The sequence below is a fragment of the Fopius arisanus genome, unplaced genomic scaffold, assembly GCF_000806365.1.
Source record: "Fopius arisanus strain USDA-PBARC FA_bdor unplaced genomic scaffold, ASM80636v1 scaffold00163, whole genome shotgun sequence".
NCBI classification, from domain to species: domain Eukaryota; kingdom Metazoa; phylum Arthropoda; class Insecta; order Hymenoptera; family Braconidae; genus Fopius; species Fopius arisanus.
Genome location: NW_011887902.1, coordinates 165,532 through 191,640, shown reverse-complemented (window position 1 = coordinate 191,640; position 26,109 = coordinate 165,532). Strand labels below are relative to the sequence as shown.

The window sequence follows — 26,109 nt, the reverse complement described above, 5'->3', positions numbered from 1 at the left end:
TTTTTTTTGTATCGAGACTGATTCTTTTAAATTAAATATTGTTCTCCCCGACAATTCTTATTTATTTATTTTTGCTGAAGATCCCAGTTGCATCCCCTTTCAGCTTCCAAATATTTAAATCTCTACGTAACGAGCTACAGGAGTTATTGAAGCTGAGAGTGGAGAAGGAGTTTTGATACGGCGGTCATTCCGTTTTAATGACCTGGCGCCTGACTTGGTTTTCTGATTTTTATTTTTGGGGTGTTTTGGTGCCAGAGGGCGGACTGATGGAAGAAGGGTTCCGTGAACCTTCGGAAATTACGTCGCAAGACTAATTTATGAATAATCAATTATTCTTAGGTTTTTAGTAAATCTGTAGCTTCTGAACTCCATCTTTTCCGACTTTTTGACGATCTTTTCCAAAAGAAAAGTAATGAATGTTTTTTTTCATTATTCTGAAATATTTCGGCCTTGCTATGTATTATTTTGCATCTTCAGAAATTTTTCGGGGCAGTTAGAGCTGCTGGCGGCTCCAATGATCATCCTTCCACACCTACGTTCTTACAAATTTATAACATACTGTCTATATTTGGTGTCATGAAACCACCTAAAACTGGTAATTGCTCAGTTAATGTTGATGAATTGAAGAAACCTCTTATAACGCTTGCCGATTTGGAAACCATTTTAATACACGTAATGATACAACTGTGATGAAGGTGAAGGTAATGGAGAAGGTGGATGAACTGATAAAATATGAAGACTGGAGTCCTCAATCAATAATCACTGATCACTTCTATCAATTACCTGAAGTTCAAGACTGCGTTATGTATGGTCTCACTGCTGATATAGCACAACGTATCAGGAATACTGTCACTTGTAACGATTGCAAGAATGCTTTTGTTAATCCATCTGTCATTCCAACTCTCCCTGAGGGTTCATTTGTTGTAAAATCAGGGCCAATTCATCCTAACACATATCTTTATCGTTTTGTTGTATCCTTGAAAGAATTATTCTTGAAATATTGTGATTCTCAGCATGTTTTTGAATGCATTCTGGATGGTGTTTGTCTAATGAATGTAACTTTTTCTTGCATAAAACATGGGAGTGAGAGATTGATGCAAGTTATCCAATATTTTATTACTCTACCAATGCAACAATACTGCTTACGCATGAATGCAGAACAAAAAAAAAATGAATCAATTGAAAAGGAAATCAGCAAAATTTTATTCTACATGAGATTGAATTAATGCAAATTTGATTGTAAACCATTTTTATCAGGAACTTGTAATTTTATCACTTAAATAAATATTTTATTCACCAAAATGATAGCAGTATGTTTTCCTTTCTTTAAAAATACTACACTCACGTTTCAAACTAATTAGAACCCTAAAATCAAATTTGCCGCTATCTCACGACAAAGGCCAACTAGCGCCACTCGGCGCGGCTACATTAACGGCACGGGCTGCATGGCAGAGTGTCAGGGAGCTGAGTAGGAGCCACAATTACTGCACTGGGAAGCGTCCCATGAAGCGTCTGTCAAATGGGAAAATGAGGAAAATGCTCGCAGCAATTAATAAAAAATAAATTAAAAAACGATAAATTCGTGACGAATTTCTGTATTGGGCGATGTGAGAATTATTTGATTGTTATTGTTGGTTTTGATATTGTTCTCGTTCGAGATAAAAAAATTCTTCCACCTTGCCTTCTGCATGCATGTTTTCTCAAAATAGGCATATATTGAGCTGCTTGCTGACTATTTGAAGGTCTGATTCTCAGCATTGGTTAAACGAAAAAATAGATAAGACAACTAGAGACGCATGGATTAATCAACAGTCATAATTAATGTAGGATCATTGTCAACAGTCAGGATTGTGACGAATATGGTTAATGGAAATATAAGTGGTTTAATTTTTTTTTTTTTAATTTTACATTTTTCCTTTTCCTATTACCATAGTTTCATGGTTTGATAGGCACCCCTTCGTCTTAGCCTTTTAGCCTCTCCTACTATCCTTTCATTATTTTGCGGTGTCATGGGCCGACTCTCCATACTGCGCCCATTTGGCTTGTACTGAGGGAAACCATGTAAAACCTCAGTAGCGCAGCCGGCCGGTAATGTGGGGATTCTGCTGTGTTCATCAGTCACACTGACTCGGTGAACACAGCAGCTCTCTACACCCGTGCCTAACGACGGCAGTTTACACGCCGAGGGGTGTGACTAAGCGGGCACCCATCCAAGTACTAACCCAACTGAGCGTTGCTTAGCCTGGATGACCCCCGGAGTCATACACCACCCGCGTGGCTACTGTCGCCGCGTAGTGGTTTAAATAGATAAAACAGATAAAAGTAAAAGTCACATAGACTTTATGTATCTTAAATGATCACATTCGCTCTCGATCTGCATTCCAGCTCTCCTCATCGAGCACTGACTCATTTTCGAACTTAATCATCTCAGCGCACTCTAATTTCTTTACCTTCCACTCTGACACTCACACTACCACTCATTCGTAAAATCTTTATCGCACACAATACTCTCTTTCATTCGATAAGGCCGGCCATACGCAACACTCCAACTCCCATTCAGTATAAACATTTTTATTTTTCAAACTGCCATTTGATCCAAACACTTCTCACAATACACCTCAATCCTGCAAACTCACTCTCAAACCTAACGTCTCTATTGAGCGGTTCTAATAATTGAAATTGCCCTCTTAGCGTCACTCATCCGCTCAGTCACTAGTCACACTATTTTATTTTCCCGTTTTTTTTTTCATTTAAAACACATGCACAGACAACACAGATCCTACATTGTTTAATTCTCGTTTGGAATTTTGAGTGTTCACCTTTCAAGGAAAATTATGAGCTCAATTTAGAGCCATGAAATCACGCTTTGACTCATTGAATAGCCTAAAAAATTTAGCAAGATGAAATATGATACGCCACATAATTTTTAATTTAACCAAGCTAGCAGAAGTAGGGGGTTTATTTTTAATTTTTTCTTGAAACTACTTAGAGCCTTCATTTAAAAATTCGCGAGTGCATTTCATCGCGCTCGATCATTAGATCGAACGGTGTTCCTTCATGATTGTTGTCAGAGTAGTTATGGATCTATTCGGAAGCTTACTACCAATTGTATTCGTAGAAATTAAAAATTAGATAAAAAAAAACAAACTCATAAAGTAATTCTCAAATGTCTCCTGTCAAATAGACTCGGCCAACTGCTTGTTTTCCTAGTTTTTTCACCTTTCATTCCTTCCCCTTGTCCATGATAGAAGACGTTTACCGCCTTCTCGCGGTGTCCATTGAGCAACATTCCAGAATATTGGCCAAGAGTGGATCATTAATTCAAAACTTATTCATTTTTTGGATTTCAAATTCCTCATTTTTTTCGACAAATTTCTAGTCCCCAATTCCCCGATCAGAGAAAGAATGAGAAAATTTCTTTCCTCATTTAATAAAAGCCAAAATTCATTATTCGTTTACGCTTACGGATACCTATGACATAAATATCTACATGATAATATTTTATTCCTATTGTATGAATCAATTTAAAGGTCCTGACAAGCAATTGAAGGGGTTAGATAGTATGTAGTCAAAAGATTATCATATAAATATTCATAACAGTGGAATGTTCATTATAATCTCCTGATGTTCTCAATGAAATGGAGTCATGCATACAAGATGAATTAATTATTTCATTTACCCGTAGGAGTTTGATTAAGGACTATCTCACTTGCACCTGAGCCACCACCACGAAATTTTCTTGTTAAAGCCTTTGCCTTTGTAAGGCTTAGTAATTTCTCATATGATCTCTGACCTTACCTTCTCGGATGAATTTGTTACAAGTTTTATATCCTTCCCTCATGAATTACAAACGTTAATTAGTTTTGTTTAATCGATGAGGTTTGGCCATTTTTTTCGGTCAAATTCTTCATTGATGTGAATTATAAAAATTTGAAGAAGTTCACAACAATAGATTTAACGACAGAACGTGTCGAATGCTCAAGACATTACTCTTTAGTTGCATATATTTATCCTACTGAATCGTTAAGATAACAACTGGCAAATAACTTATTAATGATTTAACGGCCTTTTATTTGTTAATTTTGACTGATTGATTTCATGGAACAATGGTAATAAAACGTTGTCGACAGGAGGGATTTTTAAAAATTTAACAACGCCACAGTCCTTTTTAATTAAATGCACCTAAACAGGAATGCTTTGAGCATTCGATATATTGCGCAGTTAAGCCTATTTTTATACTCTTTTTCAAATTTGTATACTAATTCGAGGAGTTAATTAATTTTGGTAGATTGAATTTGAGGCAACTTATTTATTTTATTCTATAAGCATGTGAATATCATTTTGGGTATCTTCATTGTAGATTTGTGGACTGTGTTTTCTGTTCTTACGTTAAATTCGACTTTGTCAATAGATGTTCACGTCCAGGAATCTACCCCACTGTCCGCGACCAACACAGTAACCAAACAGATAATACCGTAACCTCGTCATTCTGCAATTTTGAGTCAATTTTAGGTGTTCATATATTATGAAGATTGTCATCTCCATTATTATTGCTGATAACCCCGGAATTTCGTTCTCAATTATTAATATTCTATCACTTCGGGATTGCTGCATTTATGAAACTGAAGCTGATGATTTAGCCGCGTTTCGTAATTCAATCAAGTGTGGAGGGCTTTTATTGGGTATTTGATGAGGCTACTAGAACAATCACTTATGTCATAAGAGTATCCCCCCCTCCCTCCTCCGCGCTTCTCGGTCTTTGATCCCGAATCTGATAATAATTTCTAATTCTGATGAGGCCCATCTTTCCTTTCATTTGTTTTCGAATGACTAGGAATCGTTCTTATAAGCATAATATCGAAACGATGGTACTGTGTTGAGAAATGGGCTGTTTCACTGTAGTAACTTTCTTCGTATAAATAATAAGTAGAGTGTCCACTCTGGAGAAAACGCATAAGTAAGGTACTTTGTAAACATAAAAATCCAAACGGTCTAAAAATATCTGGTTAGCCAGAACAATCAGCCCTTGAATCTATACTAATTTTGATTTCTCTCTTCAGCGACCGGTAAAACAACAGCCTGCGGAGGAGTCTTGATTAATAAACGGTACGTGGTAACAGCCAGCCACTGCATCAAGGGAAAAGACCTACCGTTAACTTGGAGACTGACCCACGTGCGACTGGGTGAATACAACACAGATACAGATCCTGACTGCATCGCCGATAGTACTACCTCGGAGATCTGTGCACCACCCCTAATGACAGTCGGAATTGAGCAAATAATTGTGCATGAAAATTATCAGGCTCTGGATAGAAATCAATTGAACGACATAGCCCTATTGAGACTATCTAGAGATATAGAATTTACCGATTATATCAAGCCCATCTGCCTTCCTAAAACACATGACGTTCCCTCAAGACTATGGGTCGCAGGCTGGGGAAAAACCGAATTCAGGAGTTCCTCGACGATTAAACTGAAACTATCTATTCCAATTACTCAGCGGGATACCTGCATGAATCGATACGGAAATGCTGGAATTAAACTTGCAGGCAGTCAGATCTGCGCTGGCGGTCAGAGAGGAAAAGACTCATGCAGAGGAGATTCTGGAGGTCCGTTGATGAGTGTGGAGAGAGCTGGTGATGGCTCTGGAAAGTGGACGGCTGTGGGCATTGTCTCTTTTGGACCTTCTCCCTGTGGGATGGAAGGGTGGCCCGGAGTTTACACTAAGGTTGCTTCGTTTACAGATTGGATCATTAAGAACATGCGTCCTTAATGGGAGAGGATTATGTCAGTTGAGGTTATTCTGGGTTAAGAAAAATTGAACAAATCAGCTGTGATAGATTGTGTCGGGTCGTGGGTTAAAAGAACTTACATTTACAAATTAACCAAACTTTTTATTGAAGAGATAAAATACATTTACTGCTTCTCCAATTAAAGGTTTACTCTCTCATGGTTTCAATTATCATGCTATTTGGAATTATTCCCATTTTTGCTTTCGAGGTTTCAGAGATACTATGGGCTGAAAGCTTGTGGAGGGAGCAAGGTACAAGGTCTTTGATTCGCTAATTGAATGGTAAGGTTGAGATGTTTCTTTGTGAGGGCTTTAAGTGTGGATGCAGTGGGAAAGTTTCGGTTTATGGTTGTGAAGGGTCTAAGCTATTTGGAGAGTATCGAAGAGAAATTGAAAAAGATTTTTCTTGAAACAATATGAAATATTTGGTCGCGAAAAGTTCTTCAGAATAAAGTTGCCTGAATGTTCATTTGTGGAAAATTATAAAATTATGGAGATGCTGTGTATGCAAGAGCGCCCTTTCCAAAATTGGAAGCCTGAGTGTACAATTGATTAAAACCATATCATAATTGTTCAGTTTGAATAACTAAGGAGTTTTACTTATTTATGAATGAATGTTATTAGTAACGTTATTAATGTTATTAATAATTTTAAAACTAGTTTAAATGAATTTTAATATAACAAGGTTGTTTGTGGTTAAAAATATAATTAGACTGTTTACTTTACAATGATTTAGTGTGTATAATGTTGATAACATTGGCACCGTGTCTTCCGTTTCAGATTCATTGCTACTCAAAGTATTCAAAAATGTGGTAAGATCATGCGCGCCTTTCTAGTTGACGTAAGGGATTCGAAATATAAATTTAAAATATAAAGTGTAGCAAAGAAAATTCTCGATAATTAATTTAATTATCCTTGTCATGGTAATCCAGGATAAGCAGAATAAGCAACAGCTACACTTGATGATAATTCGTGATATAATATTCGTGACTGATTGTTCTGTTCAGAAATACTTAAATCCATTCATCTCTTCGAGAGCGCATTGTCTGTAGTTGTGCGAACATGTGTTGTCCTTTGTTTGGGGGCGCTATTCGAGACATTTACCCGTAGGAGATTTATTAAGGACTATCTCACTTGCACTACGCTTTTGCTGGTGTGCCGCAGGCCGAATGAAGGATCCGCAGTTATACAATGGTGTTAAACTGGAGTGTGTGTTCAATATTACTAATTGTAGTTTCCAACTACATCTCTCTACTGAGGTGATGCTTGAGTAAAAGATGCATAATTCGATACTCTCTTCCTTTTTGTGGGATGAATTGAGGACACGGACACATGTTGGTATCCCCCCAAAAACAAAAACAAAAAATGTTTTTGTAAAAAAATGCGTCAAGCACATATTTCGATGTTATTCATTTGAAAAAAAAATTGGAAAAAAATTAAAACAACAATTACTTAAAAATTCAAGCGATAACTATGGAAATTTGAAAAAAATGCACAAAAAAAAAAGATGCCAAGCTCATTGAATTTACCAGTGAGGAAAGCTAGTGATGATAGGAGTGCGTAAATCGTTTTGAGTTCTTCTCTATGAATGTCTTGACTAAGACGAGTCCCATAATATCCTACAAAGGACATCGCAATCAAATCGAATACTCGACTCAAGTCGAAAGAGGTAAAAAGGGCATTGTGAATCAAAAAACTATTCAGCAATATGGTCAGAATCAACGTACCTAAGCTACTGTCGAATGAGAGAATCTTACTATTACTTAGATTTAAATAAAATACAAAATGCATCGACAATATCCAATTATTGCAATGAGACTTCCGTGCCCTAGAATTTAAATAAGTGACTACTTTTATGTATCTCCACATAATTTTATTATTCTTCCTTCACAACCCTCCAAATATGCATTTGGAATAAGGACTATTGAGTATATACGGTATATATCTTTCTATTCGATGCATTGCTGTATAATATAAGTTTTGATGCATGAGTGAGCGATAATAGTGTTCCAATCAACTACTTGAATTTCTAATTTATGTAAATAATTCATTAATTAGTTATATTTATTTATGTTCCAGGTTTTCGATTAATATATCAAATTTTAAGAAAAATGGATCATTTAATTCGCCGTGTTATTCTTTTTTTTTCAATATAAAAATTAGAACGAGATTAAAATTTTCTAAATTTCATATTAAGCCTGTTTGAGGTTACGAATTGAATAATAATAATTATTCAATTGAATGCAATGCACAATAAAGGTCAGGTGATTTTATAAAATCGATTTGCTTTGGATTTTTTCGGGATATTAGGAGTTATAGATCTTCTTGTCTCTTTTTTGGGGTGCTTGCCACTTACATTTTGGCCCCAAAAATAATGGCTACGTGAAATAATCCATTATTTTTCTCTCAAAACACATGTATGGATAATCAACAATTAATTAAGTATTTTCACATTTTGCAAGGCATTTTCCTTAATTATTTCTAAAACATCTCTTGTTTTGGAAACCTGTATTTTCAAAATACATTTCATACTTTAGGGTGCAGTAAAGAGCGGTTTTTTAGAAAAATTGTTCATTTCCAAGGATAAATGAAGAACGTGAAAAACATTGAAAAAGGGTTAGGTGTCAACCACCATGAGATGCCAAATTATGCATTTCTATTTTTTAATTTGTCACTGAAAATATTTTTTCATTTGTCACTGAAAATAAACTTAACTTATCTCTTCTCAGTGGGTTATTGTAACTCAAAATTAATTCAATGTTTGCGGGGTAACAAATTCTTGATTTAATAATATTATAAGTTATCGGAACAAAATAAAGTATCTCAAAAACGCCGTCTTACTCTCAACTATGGGATCACGCTGTCCTCGGTCACAAAGAAAATAAATTAATTAACAAAGACACGAACAAATAATTTACAAACAAATTCCCTAACCATCAGTCAATAAGTAAAATTACTAGTCGAAAATAACAAGTCAGAATAAATCAGAAATGCTAGGGTCAAGATTCTAAGAAATCGATAAAACAGCTAGTAATTGTTAAGTCAGAATTTTCATACGGTGACGGAATCTACATTTAACACGAGGAACAAGCGTGTCCACTCATACAATAAAACGAAGAGAGTTAAGCAATTGAGAGGGGAATTGCCTCGAGAGAACGTAAACAAACGTCGAAAGTAACCGAAAGGGTTACCGGCAAAACACAAATCTCGAGCGTCGACAAACGTTGCAATTCCCCTTCCAATGCAAAAAGATAAATTTTATTACATAAAATTCAATCAAAAGTATTTGTGGCTTTACAGGCCGCGATAATATCAATTAAAACCTCGAGGATAACAACACTGATCTCGAGATTATACCACTTCGCCAGACAAAAGAAAATCGATAATAGAAGCAAAAATAAATTCCAAAATATAATTTAGGAGAGAGGCACGAGTCGTTAAATTACTCAGTTAAGACCACGATAGTTCTAAGTCAAGGAAAACTCAATATCATAACGAGTCATTGAAATTTAACGCTAACAAAATTATCATGACTCTACCGAACGAGACTAAACAAACCAGAAATCGGAATACTCGAAAATGGCGTCAATGCCATGGACAATGAGTTCAATAATTAACAAGAATGAGAGAATCAAAAATGCTTCGAAATACAATAAACAATTTTAATAAATCCACCGCTCACCGAACTTTATGAAATGAGGTCCCAGAGCAGTGAGGAATCTCCCAGATTCGTCTATATCCTCCGTGGTCTTTTCCTTTCGCCCGAAAATGTCTTCACAAAAAAAAAAATTTACAACTAACAGTTTTGCTGTCACTGGTCCGGCGTCCAAACGAGAAGTGTCGTTAAATCGCGGAACGACAATGCTCAACAGGTGACGAGACCTGCCAAAGCCATGATTGGCTCGTCACCGACACACGAGTTTTCGGATTGGCTGTTAATCAGCACAGCCAATCAACTTAATAATATAATTTTTATAGGAGTCCAACTGACACATAATTGCCATAAGTAATATTGGGGATTCCTAAACCATCAACAAACCCAAAATTATTTTTCTTAAAATCAGTCCAATTGTTCTACTTTATAGAGCTCAAAAATTCCGTCGTTAAAATTCCGCCTAATTGCTGATTTGGAGCGAAACAAATTCTAGCTCCGGACGCTGGCGCCACCACTCAGTTTCTCCCGGCGGAAACTCCACACTCTTTCCCGAACCTCCTTGCGTTCTCCAACAAAAGAGAGTAATGTGACAGTATCCAAAATCCCACGATGAGTCCGAGATGAGCGGTGAAACATGGCTCGATATAATGAAAAAAAAATAATAAAAGCAAAAACAGTATAAAATGAATTTTTATAAAAGACAGACTCTTGCCTCGCCACTGGTTACTTCTCGTCTGGACATTCCAAAAACCGACGAACGGTCGAAATCAAAAATACCACGTTACACTCGATATCCATTAGAATTATCTTTTAATGTGATGATACTAGTTTTTAGCGAAGTGTATAGCATGAGTTTTTTGTATAGGGGTTAAAGTGCTAGTTACCTTCCCCCTACTTCTCCTAACCCTCATAAAACCTGACAAAATTCAACAACGGGCGTTAGGTAATTTTTAGCCCGGACCTAAATAAATAATTCGACCTCGTAACCTGAATTTATCGAAATCTTAACTCCTCGAATAATTAAATCTAAAACGAAGGAATGACAAAACGTAATGCAAAACGAAGAAATTCAACAAAAGAAAATAGTATTCATAGTTATCCACAGCTCATACATCCGGAATGTGTCTCCAATGAAGGATTGTATTTCCAACCCAAATATCGACCAATAGAATTGTACTATGCGCAGCAAATGGTACAATCTACATGGTATTAAACTGAATATTTTCCTCGGTCGGATCTCGGCCAATCAGAGCGCAGTATTTGAGGTCGTCAAAGAGTTTTATTTCGGAAATTTCTTAAAAATTTCCGACGGAAATTCATTAGTAGATTTTCAAATGTCTCATCTTTTGACGCATTTCACGTTCAATATTTAATTTGACAGTTTGAGAGAAAAAAGGGCTATTTAACACATAATTTCAATATGAATCGCTTCGGAGTGGTTTCCCTGAGAGGAATTAATGAATCCATAAGTGAAAATGTGCCAATAAACACAGTGAAATCGAAGGAATGCGTTTGGCGACAGTTCTCAAATTTCTGTGGACAGAAAGGATATTCATTAGAACAAGCTACGTCAAAAGAGACTATTGCTGATGCTTCCAGTGTTCCTCACATTCTAACACCTCTACAGTAAGTATTTTGGATGACAAATGGATGGAGAGCAATGACAACCTCAAATACTGCACCCTGCTTGACCGAAATCCGACTCGGGAAATATTCCGTCAAATACCACTCGTGCTCCAAAATTCATCGGATATTTTGGAGCACTAGTGGTATTACTACTGATAATTTTTTGATTGATGATTCTCTCTCGTAGTTACTATATAAAAAACAAAACATTATTCAGTCAAATTAACTCCACGACGAACTGACACATATGAAATTCTTTTTTCTGAACTGTGAGGTTCGCCTCATGGTGCAATTCTATTGGCCGACATATCCGTTGGAAAAATAATCCCTCAAGTACCACACAAGCTTCAAAATTATCTAGCATTTCACTCAAGGTTCAAGAAGATATGCCTCGTTGCTCGGGTTGGAAAAAGGAAATTACTATATCAATTAATCCACCAAACTTCTGAAATCGAGAACGCCAAATCCAATGGACGCAATTTTGGAAAACCTCGAGAGAGAGTCTCGCGCTCATCGTTACTTAATTTCACTCGTAAAGATCGATAATTGACTACGTCAAGTTAATTAATCATTGCGTCAATTTTCGGCTTTTAATAGCAAACTTGTTTCGTACAGCCACTGGCTTTCGTTTGCCGTAAAGAAACCTTTTCACGCTTACTCACCGGAAGCCCAACCTAACCCTCCACAAGAAAACTAGAAAAATGCTGAAAAATGCTCCAAAATTGTAAAGTCGTTGAAAAGGGGAAAGAATCGTTACTAACGTAGCCACAAACTCACTTTGGAGATTCTTGTCGTTCTCTTCTTCCGTTTCCGAGCCACGATCCCAGATTCCTCGTGATCCTTCCTCTCTTGTCATCGCACGTAGTGCACAGTATAGTAGTTGATATCGAATTAATTTTCGGAAATCAACCGAAGTAGTTAAAAATACTTTTTCTGTCCCTACCTCAACAATTGTGCTTATCCCCACGGTGAGCTACACCATTTTCTTATCGTTTGGTTATTAATTCCCCCAGATTTCGTTTATAATTGTCTCTTCTGACATTCTACAATAGACACCCTAATTTCTACCTTTTTTTTATTATTATACAGTGATTCCTAGATAAATATTAGACGGCGAAGAGTTCCGTTGTTGGAAAGAAGAATGTAGTAAGATTTCTAGTTCAAATATACATTAGTCAAGTGCACTCGATGTTATGTCCGGGGCTAGTGATGGGGAAACTACGTTAATTTAAAATAAAATGTCTTCGGAGTAACGGTAAGTAAAATTTTCGATTAGAACCGGTGCTCATGGAAAGCATTCTTATGTGCGCCTGCGTGATATATCTTCCCTGAAAATCTCCAAATTAGTCATTTTTTAAAGGATTATCTTCGGTCTTTTCTGTTGGACAGTAAACGACTGGAGTTCGTATGAGAGAGAAATTGCTTTAATTTACATCCATCGTTACCTTCTCCATTATGTTCACATTCATTACCCAATAAATTCTTTAATTAACTGATCCTCATCGGCATTTTTCATCGAACATTAAACGCGTTAGAAATTTTTTCTAGCATATTCATAATCAGGGCGATGAGAATTTCCAACTTTTAGACATTGTACTCTTGATGTCACACTTATCCCTATTTTAGGGAACGCAAAAGACGGCCATTTTGCTGCAATAGTGCCGCAAATCGTCGATTGGGCCGTAGTACTTAAGGAAAATACACATTTCATTATCTACTATAGAATAGAGTCAGGATTTGTTTTCGGAGTAAATTTTGAAAGTCGATCAAGGGCTATTGTTTGATCGTATAGGTGTGGATTCACAAAAATACCATCTTTATCTACCAGATAAAAAAATCGAGTGCCCGTCACTTTCAAAGAGATGAAGGCTCCAACGTCATTTCTGTCTTTCTTGATGACAATCTGTTGAACAAAGAGACAACTTTATTAAACAATCTACTACATTTTTAACGTATAATATTAAATAAATGATTAGATTTACATCTTCAAGGGGTACAATTTTCGCCGTAGACCCTTTAGTAGGATGATAAGTTACTAGAGTTGCAGAAGAGCCGCCTTTATTCAAGATGATATATTTCAATGATTTACAGGTGAAGATCCAGATCATCATTGTGGTGCCAATTGCTTTAATGAATAAAAAAAAGTATGGATGTTATTTTATAATAAAATAATAGGAATGAAATGAGATTGCGATAATGAAGTCTCGCAGATAATTCTCGCAGAAATATAATTTTCATTGGGCATAGAAAGATGTGAAGACATTAATTTTTATATCCTCCGTGGGATTCAACTTATTTACAGTTTACGCTGCTCGTCGCGCAAAGCACCTTAAAAAACATTTTTTTTACCTTCCTCGGTGCGAAATAAAAGATCTTAATTTTTTTTATGAAACATTTTTGAGAGTGCCAAAAAAAACTATTTTTGGCTGGAAAATTCGAAAATAACATTTTTCGAAAGATGTTTGTATATGTGTATGCGATTTTTCTTTTATTTCTTGACGATTACTGGAAAAGAGACTCCTCAAACTGATTGAATTTGTTGGAAATATTCGTGCCAATGTCAAACAGATCAAGGCCGAAGGGGGGATTAACTACATTATTAATTTTTGATTGTAAGTAAAAATCCGAGGAAAGTTGTTAGGATCTTGATAGCAAGATATGTTTACCTGCGAATGCTGCAAAAAAACACAATGAACCCCACAAGTACGATTTCTTAGCATATTCCTTCCATGACATATCCTCCTCGAATATCGGGATGTACTTCCATGATGTGTAACTGCACGCCATTAAGATGATAAATTGGACAATACTGAACATATGGAATCGTTGAAAATGTTTTGGATTTTCATATTTCCAGAGAATTACGTTGTTTGCTACATTCGTATTAATTCTAGTAATCGACTCAGTAGCAAAAGTTCTCTTATGTTTTGATGTTGAAGATGTTACCAATTGAGGTGTCAACTTATTACAAATCCCCTGATATCTGAAAATGAGAAGACGTTAGAAAGATTTTGGAAAAATGTATTTCCATTATGTATGGCAAGGTGGCATTGTAAAGGTTTCGGCCGTTCCAATCCTATTTGGGATTTTCGGACAAGGGGTAAACATTTGACGAGTCATATTTTATTTGAGTTTGAATTTTCTTTTTTTTGCTTTTTTTCAATATTGTTTGTTTATATATCGAGTCATCATTTTCACTGCTCAAATTAGTTCCTCCGTGGGATTCACCGTGGAACTTTCTGTTTTCGCGTTTTCTGTAATTTCCGCCTATAGACTAGCCTCAGTCTTTTCTTTGCCTGGATCCGTATGTTTTACATATAAACATATTGGGACTCCATTGATATGATTATTGGCTGAAGCCAGACCTACTGTAGAAAGTTTTAAGCTTGGCAGCACGCTTGGAGCAGGATATAAAGTAGGTTCATTAGCAGGTAGCGAAGTGACCCATCAGAATATATAACTGGTATCACCGTAGGTTGAAGCGAGAAACACATGCTAAGAAATGCCAAGCTTGGCAGTTTAGAATCAACCAACCTTGGACCTATTGTCAATGCTTGGCAATTTCCGAAGCCTCATCGTATTATCGATGTCTCGCCATGTCTAAAATCAGAACTCTGCCCGAGTGCGGTTGATGAGGTGCAGAATTACTCATTACTGTTATCAGAGGAGAGTTCAGTGCAAAAACACTCTTAGTAGTGAACTTGGTAATCTTTATTGTGCATTATAAATGATGAGTACGTTTTTTACGGTGAGTCGGCCGATGGACTGTGAAATTGTCCATTACGGAGAATCAACAAAGTGACCCGTGAACAAATTATAATATGACAGACTAGGACTTATGAAGACTCACTTTTTCGTGAAGGATTGGATTATTCAAAGCATTCGGAAATTGAGCATATGATTATGTTGGCCTTTGTATTTATTGATAATTATTGAACTCATTTGTCCAGTATAAACTCTCTTTTTTCGTTTAATCATCTGAAAACTTTCCTCCTTCATCCTTTTATTGAGTAATTATTAGAGACAATGATCATTGAGAAACATCAGTACGTATTGTTATGATTGGAACTGAACGGGAAGTATAAGGTTCTAAATAAATAAAAATATTATTTTGTTCCAGCAGAGAAAATTGGGATTTAATACTTTCCAATACTGGTGAGGAAAAAGGCGGCTACGTAGCTTTCAGTCAAGCGTGGAAACGGGCGTCGCTTTTTTTTGGATTTTCCTAAGGTAAATTTAAAACTAAAACCTAACAGAGTAGGAAAAAGTGGGCAGGAGAATAAGGCGAATAGGCAGATAGTAAAATTTCATAGCGAAAAGTTACGCCAGAGATGGAAACAAGACACAAAGATGTGAGGGCAGTTTGGAGGTTACAAGCTAAAAAGTGAAGAGTGAGTGCGAAGGGGAGTGAGAGAAGAAAAAAAAGGAAGTGACGAGCAGAGTAAATGATTACAAAGAGGGGGGGAGGCAGGCCTCCAGGCAGCAAGAGTGCCAACGGAGGAAAGGGGGAAAAACTATGAGTACAACAAAAGAGAGAAAAATCACAAATTGGACAGAGAAAGAGGAAGGAGAAATGAGAAGAGGAAAGGAGACAGAGAAGCAGAGGGCGAAACCCCTGAGTGATGAGCAAGCAGGAGGAGAGGCTTTCCAGGCAAGGAAATAGCTAGGAACGACACCAATAAAGTCAAAAGGGGCCGGTAGCCCAGAGAACACAGGGTAGAGGGGAGAGAGGAGTGCGAGAAGACACGAGCAGGAAAGGGGTACTTCCTGAGAATGAAGGCCCAGGAGAACCCAAGCAAAGCAAAGCACAGCAGAGCAGGAGAAAGAGAATGAAAAATGATCCCAGGAAAACCTGCAGGACACAACGAGCGAGGAAGAAAGGGATAGCAAGGGCGATAAAGAGGACAGCATTATAGATGGGGAGAACCAAAAGGCAAACACAGATAATACGGGGGTGGTGGAGTGGCAGTGGAAAATCGAGAGGAAATGGAAGCGGAAATGAGAAAGATGGATCGAGACACAGTAGAAAGAAGAGGAAGAGAAGTGGGAGCATGTTTGTGTGACCCTGGAAGAGATAATACGGAGGGAATTCGACAAGGAACGAAAGTTGAGGAAAAGAGAGGAGCCACGAGAGAGGAACCCACACTGCACAGAATATGAAAACCTGAGAAGAGAACTGCGAAGGGTACAAGGTGAACTGGAAAGGAGCGATTAAAGGACATCAAAATGGAGGGCGGCAGCACAAGCTCGGCAATGGAGAGAGCACTCAATAGCAAGAACGTGGGAACCGGAAAGGCTAAGAATGTCAGGGGATGATATAAATACACAGGAGGAGGAAGAAGAAGGAAGTAATCAGGTGAGACAGGGAAGGGTGGATAGGAGCAGAGAAGGAAAAGCAGGCAGTGAAGTGGATGAGAGCGGGAACATAGGTAAAAGTAGGCTTCCAAAAACTGAACGTGGAGGGAGAGTGGCTAACGTGGGACGAGGAAGAGAACGCAGTGAGAATATGGAAGAGCAGCAGTGAAAGGAGAGAAGAGACGTTTCGCGAAGAAAAAGAAGAAAAGAATCACTATGAACTAAAAATCATGCAGTGAAACACACAGGGTATCAAAAACGTAGGGAGGAATAGAGAGAGATGGGAAAAAGCGTACTACTACAGGAGGCACATCTGGAGGAAAGACAAATGAGAAAAACATGCGAAAAACTGGATTCTACTTTCCGATGGTACGGCAAAGCAGCAAACAGAAAACACAGAAAAGGAAGAGCATAGGGAGGGCAGATAGTAGGCAGAAAAATGAAGTTTGGAGGCAACTGGGAAGAAACTGAGTGGGAATGTAGACTAAGAATCAGAGGAAGGGACGGAAATATTAACGAAAAGAATAAATACGAGATCTGGACAGTATACAATAACCGAGGAGGGAACATGAAGAACTTACTGAACAGTGTGAACGATAAACTAGGGCTCTCAGAAGGATACAACACAATAATAATTGGCGACCTCAACGCCAGAATTGGAGAGGAACAGGGGATAGCAGAGTATGGCATGAAGAAAAGTAATATCCCAAGGAGAAAATCAGAGGACAAGATACGGAGGAACGAGGGCAAACAGCTGGTAAACTGGTAGGAGACTACGGCTAAAATCATACTGAATGGTAGGGTAAAAGGAGACGAGGAGGGAAGGATTACATGCTTGGGAGACGGTCAGGGTCTAGGGAGCGTACTGGATCTGGTGATAGTCGATTTGATGGAAGTAGAATTTCCCAGAGTGGGCCAACGAACTACAGGTAGGGGAGCAGAAAGGATCAGACCACTTCCCTGTGCACCTGAAAGTGAAGTGAAAGGAGAGGGAAGCGGAGATAAGCCGTGACGAGGAACAAGCAGTCGAAAAGTTCAAATGGAGAACAGAGACAGGGGAAAGGTACAGAAACGAGTAAGAAGATATATGGAGAAGACCATCAAGGAGACAGCGGCGAAAGTGATGATGATAAAGGGTGAAAAGGTGAAAAAAGGGAAAGAAAAATGGAATCATGGGATAATGGAGAATATAGAAGGAAGCGAAGGACTGACAAAGTCCTGTCAAAAGGACGGCTGTACCAGGGTAGGTTTTTCCCCTCGAATGAGGTTTTTCCCTCCCTTCGGCAAATTCGATACAGGGGGTGTGGGGGGGTGGGAAGGGAACAAATCGTAAAGACCCGAAAGGGTATACGAGAGGAAAAAAAAGTTTAGAAGGAAGCGAAGGGAACTCAAGATCTTCAACAAAAGCAGAGACTGGCACAAGGAGATGCACTACGTGACATGCAAAAGAGAACTGAACACATTAAGAGAAAAATTGATCAGGGGATGGCTAGAGGTGAAATAAAAACAGGTAGCAGCTAGCAGGAACCTAACAGAGTGGCGGAAAGCCATGTCTTGGTACAGAAAAAGCAATAAAATAAACACAAACACGATCAGGGAAGAGGACTGGACGGGGCACTTTAAACATTTATTGGAAGCAGAGGAAGGGTCAGGAGAAGAGAATAGGAGTGAAGAGAGAAGGGCAGAAGAAGAGGCACAAGAAGAAGAGGAAGGAACCAGACATCCTGGAGATGAAGGAGAGGAAAGAGGAAACGAGGGAGTGGAGCAGGAAGAGCAAACCAGAGAATTAGACGCACAAATTGAGGATGAAGAGGTGAACCGGGCGATAAGAGACATGAAGAATAGGAAAGCGGCGGGAGAGGACCAGATTCGGGCCGAATCTTTGAAAAATCTACCCAAGGAGAGGCAAAAAGGAGCTAACAGAAATAGTGAAACGACTACGGAAAACAGATAAAATAATTGAGCATTGGAGGACGGCGTTAATCTACCGAATACATAAAAAAGGCAACCCGAATGAAACAAAAAACTATAGAGGCATCTCGCTTCTTAAGCTAGCTCCAAAATATTGGCAACGATCATGACGAACAGACTGGGGCAATGGCTACAACGAAAACAAATTAATGGAGGCACAGATGGGATTCAGAAAAGGAAGAAGCACAACGCAGGGCATCATGGTGCTAAATACGTTGGTGGAAAATAAGCTGAAGGTGAAGGGAGGAAAACTATATACGGCATTCATAGACTTTCGGGCAGCATTTGATAAAGTCAATAGAGGAAAGCTATGGGAAAAAATGGAGATAGCAGTTAAGTTCATAAGGATGAGTAAGTTGACACCATGAAGAATAGAAACCAGAAGGCCGAACTGGTATGGGCCGATCCTCGAGAATCCGTGACCAAATCGTGTTCCGTACAGTAGTTATCGTATTGTAAATCGTGGCGCTTCATTCGCATTACTCCACCTTGTATATGTACTCCCTATCATTGTGTTAGTGTCGCGCCGAAAGTCTATTATTTTCTATTGTGTTTTGAATAAAATTGCTAACCTATGAATGAAATATTATTAAAACCATACCAAATTATGATTGTCGATGTTGAGTGAAGTGTGTGAGAAAAAATGAGAAGAGTGTGTTCAGTTGCCAACTGCAAGACAGGTACAAATGCAGATCGAATCCGAAATAAGTCATTGGGCACACGAAACAAAGCGTTGTTTGCATTTCCAAATAAGGTAAGTAAATAACAACTGATAGTTATGAAATAAGACTCGCTTTGCCTGCAGTGTATGGTGAGAACATCAGTATTATTTTCGGCCATGTTCATCCTTATAGAATCTCCAGCTTCGAAAGCAATGGGAAAGTGTTCTAGGACGTCCAGCTGAGGACGATGAAGTAATCTGTGAACTACATTTTCATAAAGGAGACTTAAAAAAAGACTACCTAATACAATTGTCAAATAGTTCGGAATGCAGAATTGATCGAGGGAGAGTTCAATTGAACCCTAGAGCGATTCCTCACCTTGTTCAGCCTGACGTAAGTATATACGTAATTTGTCAAAATCCCACTCCCATGAAGAGTAATGAAAGTATTGCATTGAATAATTATTTTCAGATGCCAATCTTTGAACCTTCAATCAATAAAACTGGATATCCATCATCCCATGAAAATCGTCCACACAATTCTGTAGATCTAAATATAATACACATTCATCATACCTTACTGTGGCCCAATTAGGTGGTCTTTGGACTATTTGCAGATTTTTCTGTAACTCCTCAAAGCAGAATTTTGAACAATTTTTGTTCTCCATTGTTCGAAAATTGAACTGGTGATATGTACAACTCATTCTTTAGTGTTATAGACAATTAATTATAAAATACATGATATACAATTGATCCGAATATACAATTAATGTTTGAATAAAATGTATTTAATTAAATCCTAATGTCAGGAAAATTCAATATACAATTGAATGTAAATGTGATGTAAATAGAAACTAACCTTGACGGTTTCATCACATGGCAACAGATCGTACATTACAAGTTTTACTTGCATTTTAAATTCTTTCACTTTTCGAGGAGCCCATTGATGATATATATATAATGATTGGTCGGAATCAATCAGTAAAATCAATTTCAAGTAAAATTATTTACAATTTAAACTCACTCAGCTTTTTAGTACGCATTTTGTATCAACGTGCATCTTCTATTAATTAACACAGCTACTATTCTCCCACTCCTGACATGGAGTAATGCGATCGAAGCACCACCAATAACTGCCCTGTAACTATTACGCGGAACATACTTTGGTCACGTTTCGGACAACGCTAGTTCGGCCTCCTGGTCTCTATTCTTCATGGTTGATACATAAAGACACAAGGAGTAAAGTGGTAGCGGAGAACCCCCCAACAGAGAGTTTCCGTTGAGAGAACATCTACATCAACGACCTGGAAGAGCAACTAAGGAGAAGAGGAGAAGGAGGCTCGATGATAGGGCACGGGGAAGGAGGCGAGTTATATGCGATGCTTTACGCGGATGATGTAGCATTGGTGGCAGAGGAGAGCAGGGACTTACAGAAAATGTTAAAAACAACCGAGAAGTGGTCGGATGAAAATAGGATGAAAAAACTGAGCACGGAAAAAACAAAAATAATGGTGTTTAGAAACCTAGGGCGAAAAAGCAGGAAGAATGGAAGTACAAGGGAGAGACGCTGGAAATTGTGAAGTATTTCAAGTACCTGGGAGTCCGGTTTACAACAAGAAACAAATCCGACACACATGAAAAAGTTAGCGAGGAAAGCTACACAATTAGTAAACAAGGTATGGGATGAGGCGAGGAAACCGAAAGTGGAGAACCTGCACATGTTATTATATCTGATGGAGAACACAGTGAAAACAGTGGCGTTGTATGGAGTGGAGATATGGGGCTGGAGGAGACGGGAACACATTGAAAAAATACAAGGAAGATACGTTAAGGCAGGGCCCGGCAAAACTTCCAGGTAGTCGGGACCTATTACGAAGGTAATAATCCTAATAGGTATATAATTAGCCAACCATTGTGTGCAAATAAGGCCCAGTGGTGACGCGATTTCCGTCAGCCACGTAGAGTGACGTGCCAGTTAAACAAAAATGGCTGACTCGCCAGAATTGGCGCGGAATTTCAGTTCTAAATTTTGAATATAAAATTGCAATCGTCAAATTTCCATAGGAAAACCTTGGAGAATCTATTTACAGAATGGTAGTTGGCAGATATTATTTTCCTTTCAAATATGGAAATTCTAAATTTGAAAAGTGAAAAGTTGTTCCTGTCCACTTAGGAATATATTCCTGGAAATCCCATTTCAGATTTTCATATTACACTTTGAATTTTGCTAATCTTGAAACGTCCAAATGGAAAACGAATTGTTTTATTCATAACGTGAGAAAATAAATTTTCTTTTGAAATTGCTCGAATATTGTTCATCCCTCCAAAATCCGTCCGAATATGATATTTTATTCCAGTATGTCAAAAACTGAAAGTGTTGGATTCTGGATTTTTATTTGAAAAATTCAGAAGCATATTTCAAATACTCTGGTAGCTAACTAAAATAAAAAATGAGTAATTCAGTTTTGTTAACAACAATAAAGCAGCCTCTTTCAGCAATTACTATTTATCTACGAATCATTTGCTTCTCATGACTGGATAAAGTTATTGCTTAATCAGAATTGTCGACAAATATTGTATTTTATTTATTGGATTCTGGCAAATATCGTCTGAACACAAAATAATTGTCAAGGGTAGCTTCTCATCATGAAAGCATAAAAAAAAATTCGCCTAATATAGCTGTCTATTTCCAATGAAAAATTGATGTTTAGAACTCAAATTTATGGAAAGTGCTGCTCGATCGCACAGTCGCCCTCTGCCGGTATCGGTCGAACCAGGACTCATGGAGAGAGAAAAATCGAATTAGAGCAGGTAGTCTCTTTAAGTGGATGAGGCTCCTCCCCCAGCTCTCACTAACGAACCTCGGGTGCCGTGTGAGCAGGATGAACGCAGATTGACGGGCCCTGCTCTAACCCAGAGGTGGGCAACCTCAGGTAGGCTCGGAGCTGCACCCAGAAAATCATTAAGGTTCCAATTATAAGGGACCTAACGTGATTACAAGGGTTGTCGTATATTTGTGTGGTAGGGCAGGCATGGTCACTCTCCAGGTAGCTCGGAGCAGAGCCATAAACTCGAATTAGAAATCCAATAAAGTTTACAACCATTTCAATAATAAGGGTCTTAGTACTAGCATAGTGGGGGCAGTAGTGGGGGCCTCACAGGTACTAAGGCGGGGAGTGTCCCATGAAGCGTCTGGCAAGAATTTATCCTCCGGAAGGGTAAAACTTGTCGCGGATCTGATTATTTTTTGAAGCACACATGAAAAAAAATTGAAATTTTTCTCATCGACTTATTTCTCTTCTTTTCCTTTACTTGAGTCTCATTTCTCCTCTTTTCCTTTTCTTAAGCGTCACCCCCACTTCGGTTGATCTCAGCGGAGGAGAAGGGCCTTTACGACCTGGGTCATAAAGGCCCATCACCCGATACAATGGGCTTTCGTCTGCCCTTTGTTACACACTAATAGAGGTCGGGAGCACGACTTGCTCTCAGAGCAGAGTTTGCCCAGCCCTCTGGTAGGGTAACATCCAAAATGGTTTCAATTTTTATGCACGTGTGGACATTTTCTTTTCGATAACAAAAAATGGAATTAAAAGATGATGGTTTAGATTCAATATTCATCGGTGGAAATGAAAGTGGGATGCCCGTGAACTTAAGAAAGAAATATTTCATTTCAATCAAAGGGATAACAACAGAAAAAGCAATAATTGAAAAAATATTCCCATTAGAGAAATAGAAAATTTTTCTATTTGACTTTTTCTACCACCAAGTTTCTGCCGAATATCTTCAGTACTCTTGCCTACGCGCAGGGCATCGTGGGCCTGAAGGAGGTACAGCCATAACCTTTATGGCTTGGGACAATTTTGCCTAATGGAGGTCGGGAGCTGGAGTAGCTCCGAGAGCTGAGGTTCCTCACCTCTGCTCTACTCTACAGCCAAGCGATGGGATGGCACGCTCAGGAACGGTCTCACGCCAACACAGTGTCGCCGGGCAATTTATTAACTAATGGCGGTAATTTAATGTCCCAAATTGTCGAAATGAACGGGATCGATTCCCCAAATCATTGTACATAATTGCCATTAAAAGAAATAATAAAAGAAACGATTGTTTAAATTCCGAAATTAGTCTTCGTAGTGTCCCCAAATAATTTCCTCCTAATTTAAAAGATTAATTAATGATTATCAATTGAAATTAACCCGAAAAAAGTTATCGGCATAAAGAGTGGGGAGTGGTAGAAAGGCACAAAAGTGCGCAGTATAGGCAAAACCTCTAATAATATAATTTATGAATTATTGTCTTCAATTCAATGTCTCAAATTATAGAAATGATTCGAATCGATTCCATAAATCATTCTACATAATTTCCATTACGAAAAAAAGGAAAAAAGTTTGGCGCTAACTATACGCCCTAAGTAAAAAAAAAAGCTAACAAATTAATGAAATCGTCCTAAATTCTACAACCTGTGCTCTTAATTTCCCCAAATGCTTTCCTAATTATTCCATAGGTAAATTTATTATTGTTGCGCCGCTACACGGCGGTATGAAGGAGTTATAGATAATCCTGAATCTTTCACTCCGATAGGTTAAAATGAAGAAGAAAATAGTATATTGCAGTAAAAGTGCGACAGGTTTTTCACGAGGGCGAAGTTGTTGAGGAAAAATTCCCGTCACTCATGGGTTGAATAATAGTTTTTGTCCGTGATTTTATGTTTAACAAGCGACAAATTGTCCTGTGTTTCGTTTACAAGTAAATGAAAAGGCATATTTCAGCAGGAGATGAATGTAGTAGCAGTGCTAAAATAGTATATTTCCGGGTTGTTGGGATGGGACGTTCGAGCTGCACGCGAAAACTGGTCAACCACACGAGTGAAGAAACCCATCCGAATAGCCCGGATAGTATTTTCCCGTTGTGATTTCCAAATTTTCGACTTTGAGAAGCATTTAAAACCAATTCCCAGAAGAGAAGTCGTGAGAAGCAGTACGGAAAAATAATTTAGACAGGTTCAGGTTCCACGGATTTTTTTCCGTTATTTTAGAAAACGATCGAATTGAAAAAACCCGGTGGTCGACCGAAATACTTCCTGTTATGTTCAAGATGGGCATTTAAACAAGGTTTTGTGGAATTTTCGGTAAAAAATCCTGAAATCTCAGGCAATGAGACATAATTTTCAGTGACCCCTGTGGAAAAAGGTGCTATTGGATTAGAAGTTACTCTTTCTATTTCGTAGTAATTTTTTAGATTCAATTATATCGGCATAAAAATATAATTACTCATATTTTTTAACACTTTTTACGATCATTTGAAATTGAAAAATAGCAATTTTTCCATTTTTAATTAATTTTTTTCGCTTCTCGTTCGTTTAAATGGCTATAGGGGTTAAACGGTAAAAAAACATATTATTTTTATGTAGAATTTTTCGCTCTTTAAGCTCTCTCTGCAGCTAGCGTAGTTTTCGAGTTATGCGCACAAAGTCATTTTTGGAGGTAGTTTTTAATTTTTTTCTCGAAATGCACGAATTTAAATCCCATACAATTACTTGCTCACTAATCACACGACCAAAACATACATATCTATATAAAAAGTATTTTGGATCGAAAGAACGTATAAAGACCTAATTTGCCTGGACTAAGTTAGCACATTGAGCACATTGAGACGAACATTTAAAAAAGAAAAAGGAAATGGGTTGGATAGTTCTAAGATATTTGGAAAGAAAGCCCAATATTAGAACCTATAAACTGACGATTTTTGGAATCAACTTATCCGTTTATTCTTCATATTTTCTACACGGAGAGAAAAATTCTTTAAAAATTACGTGCCTGTTCCGTAACCTGCCAATCAAAACAATATTCAGTAAAAATTACGGAACAGTTAGGCACTTTTTCAGTGGACTTGACGAAAAAAGTCCAGAACGTTCACAAAAAAGTACGAAACGTTCAGTGAAAAAATGCGTAACAGTTCCGTAATTTTTTCCGAATACTGTTTTGACTGGCACGTTACGGAACAGGTACGTAATTTTTAAAGAATTTTTCTTTCCGTGTAAAAGTTGACTTCTTCAAACTTCGTATTTTTCCGTTGCAGACCGTTCCATATCATTTCTAGGCAAAATTAGGGAATCGAAAATTCGAACGATTGCAATGCTTCTATTCGGGAGCAAAAGAGTGAAAATGGCAATATCTCGCGATTTTTAGGCGAACGGGTACACCGATTTTTATAGCTTTACATGATGCCCGCTAAGACAAATATTTTGAAAAAAAATTGAAATTCAATGCGTGGTTCAGGAGATATTCAAGGAAATACATTCACGCAAAAGGTGTGATATCTCTGGAACCGCTTGGCCCATTGAGTCTATCCAAAATACCGGCTTTTAATATTATGAGAACTACAAGCGTACAAAAAGGTCAGCTCGCTATCTCCCTTTTTCATTGATTTATCGTGTTCACAACGTCTACGGTGATAAAACTTAAAAACGGCAATATGACGAACATTTATCAGAACAAATGTAGATATCTCTCATTCATATAGATAGGACACACTGAGACGAGTATTTAGAAAAAAAAATTGCAATCCTTACAGAAATTTTTGACATACTCAGGAAAAACGAAATTTCCTAAACTGACCGATCGAGCTGAAACAACTTACCGAAGTAATGATAGCTATCACGAGTTGGAAATTCAGATCTTCTGCTAGAAATTTTACAATATTTATGTTGAATTTTCTTTAAATGAATTTTTAAAATATCGAATTTTTCAGCACCTACGCACAGATTTAACAACATCGTTTTTTCGGGTTTGAGAACATAACTAACAAGATAACTTGCAATTGAAATTATAAAATCGAAAAATATTCACGAATACACACGAATATTCACGTGAATATATATATATATATATATATATATATAATTCGATATTTTAAAAATTCATTCATGTATATATATATATATATAAAGGTCACTTTGGTGACGATTTTTATGATATAATGGTCATTTCGGCTACACCTGGTCACTTTGATGACCGTCACCGAAATGCCTTCATATGGATCGAGAAGTTTGAT

The 26,109-nt window shown here is 37.6% G+C and overlaps 3 protein-coding genes across 9 annotated transcripts in view; 2 read left to right on the top strand and 1 right to left on the bottom strand.

The window, feature by feature from the left end:
• Positions 1 to 5,060: 5,060 nt before the first annotated feature.
• LOC105272337 (serine protease easter) lies at positions 5,061 to 7,227 on the top strand (the record flags this gene model as incomplete). The annotated part of the gene is given in 1 exon segment (XM_011314436.1): positions 5,061 to 7,227. A coding segment is annotated over 1 exon segment (713 nt), but the record flags the coding sequence as incomplete, so codon positions are not given.
• Positions 7,228 to 8,123: 896 nt separating this feature from the next.
• LOC105272333 (transmembrane protein 223) overlaps positions 8,124 to 26,109 on the bottom strand; it is a 23,237-nt gene continuing 5,251 nt past the window's right edge. For 5 of the 7 annotated variants that reach the window (XM_011314424.1, XM_011314422.1, XM_011314421.1 and 2 more), the window contains 3 exons: positions 13,739 to 14,055; positions 13,055 to 13,197; positions 8,124 to 12,975 (listed from right to left, as the gene is read on the bottom strand). In XM_011314424.1, the coding sequence (XP_011312726.1) occupies positions 12,790 to 12,975; positions 13,055 to 13,197; positions 13,739 to 14,055 (646 nt within the window). In that variant the 3' untranslated portion in view covers positions 8,124 to 12,789. Of the gene's footprint in view, positions 12,976 to 13,054; positions 13,198 to 13,738; positions 14,056 to 19,238; positions 19,325 to 19,438; positions 19,548 to 19,635; positions 19,743 to 19,918; positions 21,333 to 26,109 lie in introns of those variants that run through there. The other 2 variants (XM_011314425.1, XM_011314426.1) reach the window with 2 other exon arrangements.
• Positions 14,376 to 26,109, top strand: part of LOC105272334 (uncharacterized) — a 21,543-nt gene continuing 9,809 nt past the window's right edge. The window contains exon 1 of the mRNA XM_011314431.1: positions 14,376 to 15,302. The gene's annotated coding sequence lies outside the window, so the exon portion shown is untranslated. The remainder of the gene's footprint in view (positions 15,303 to 26,109) is intronic.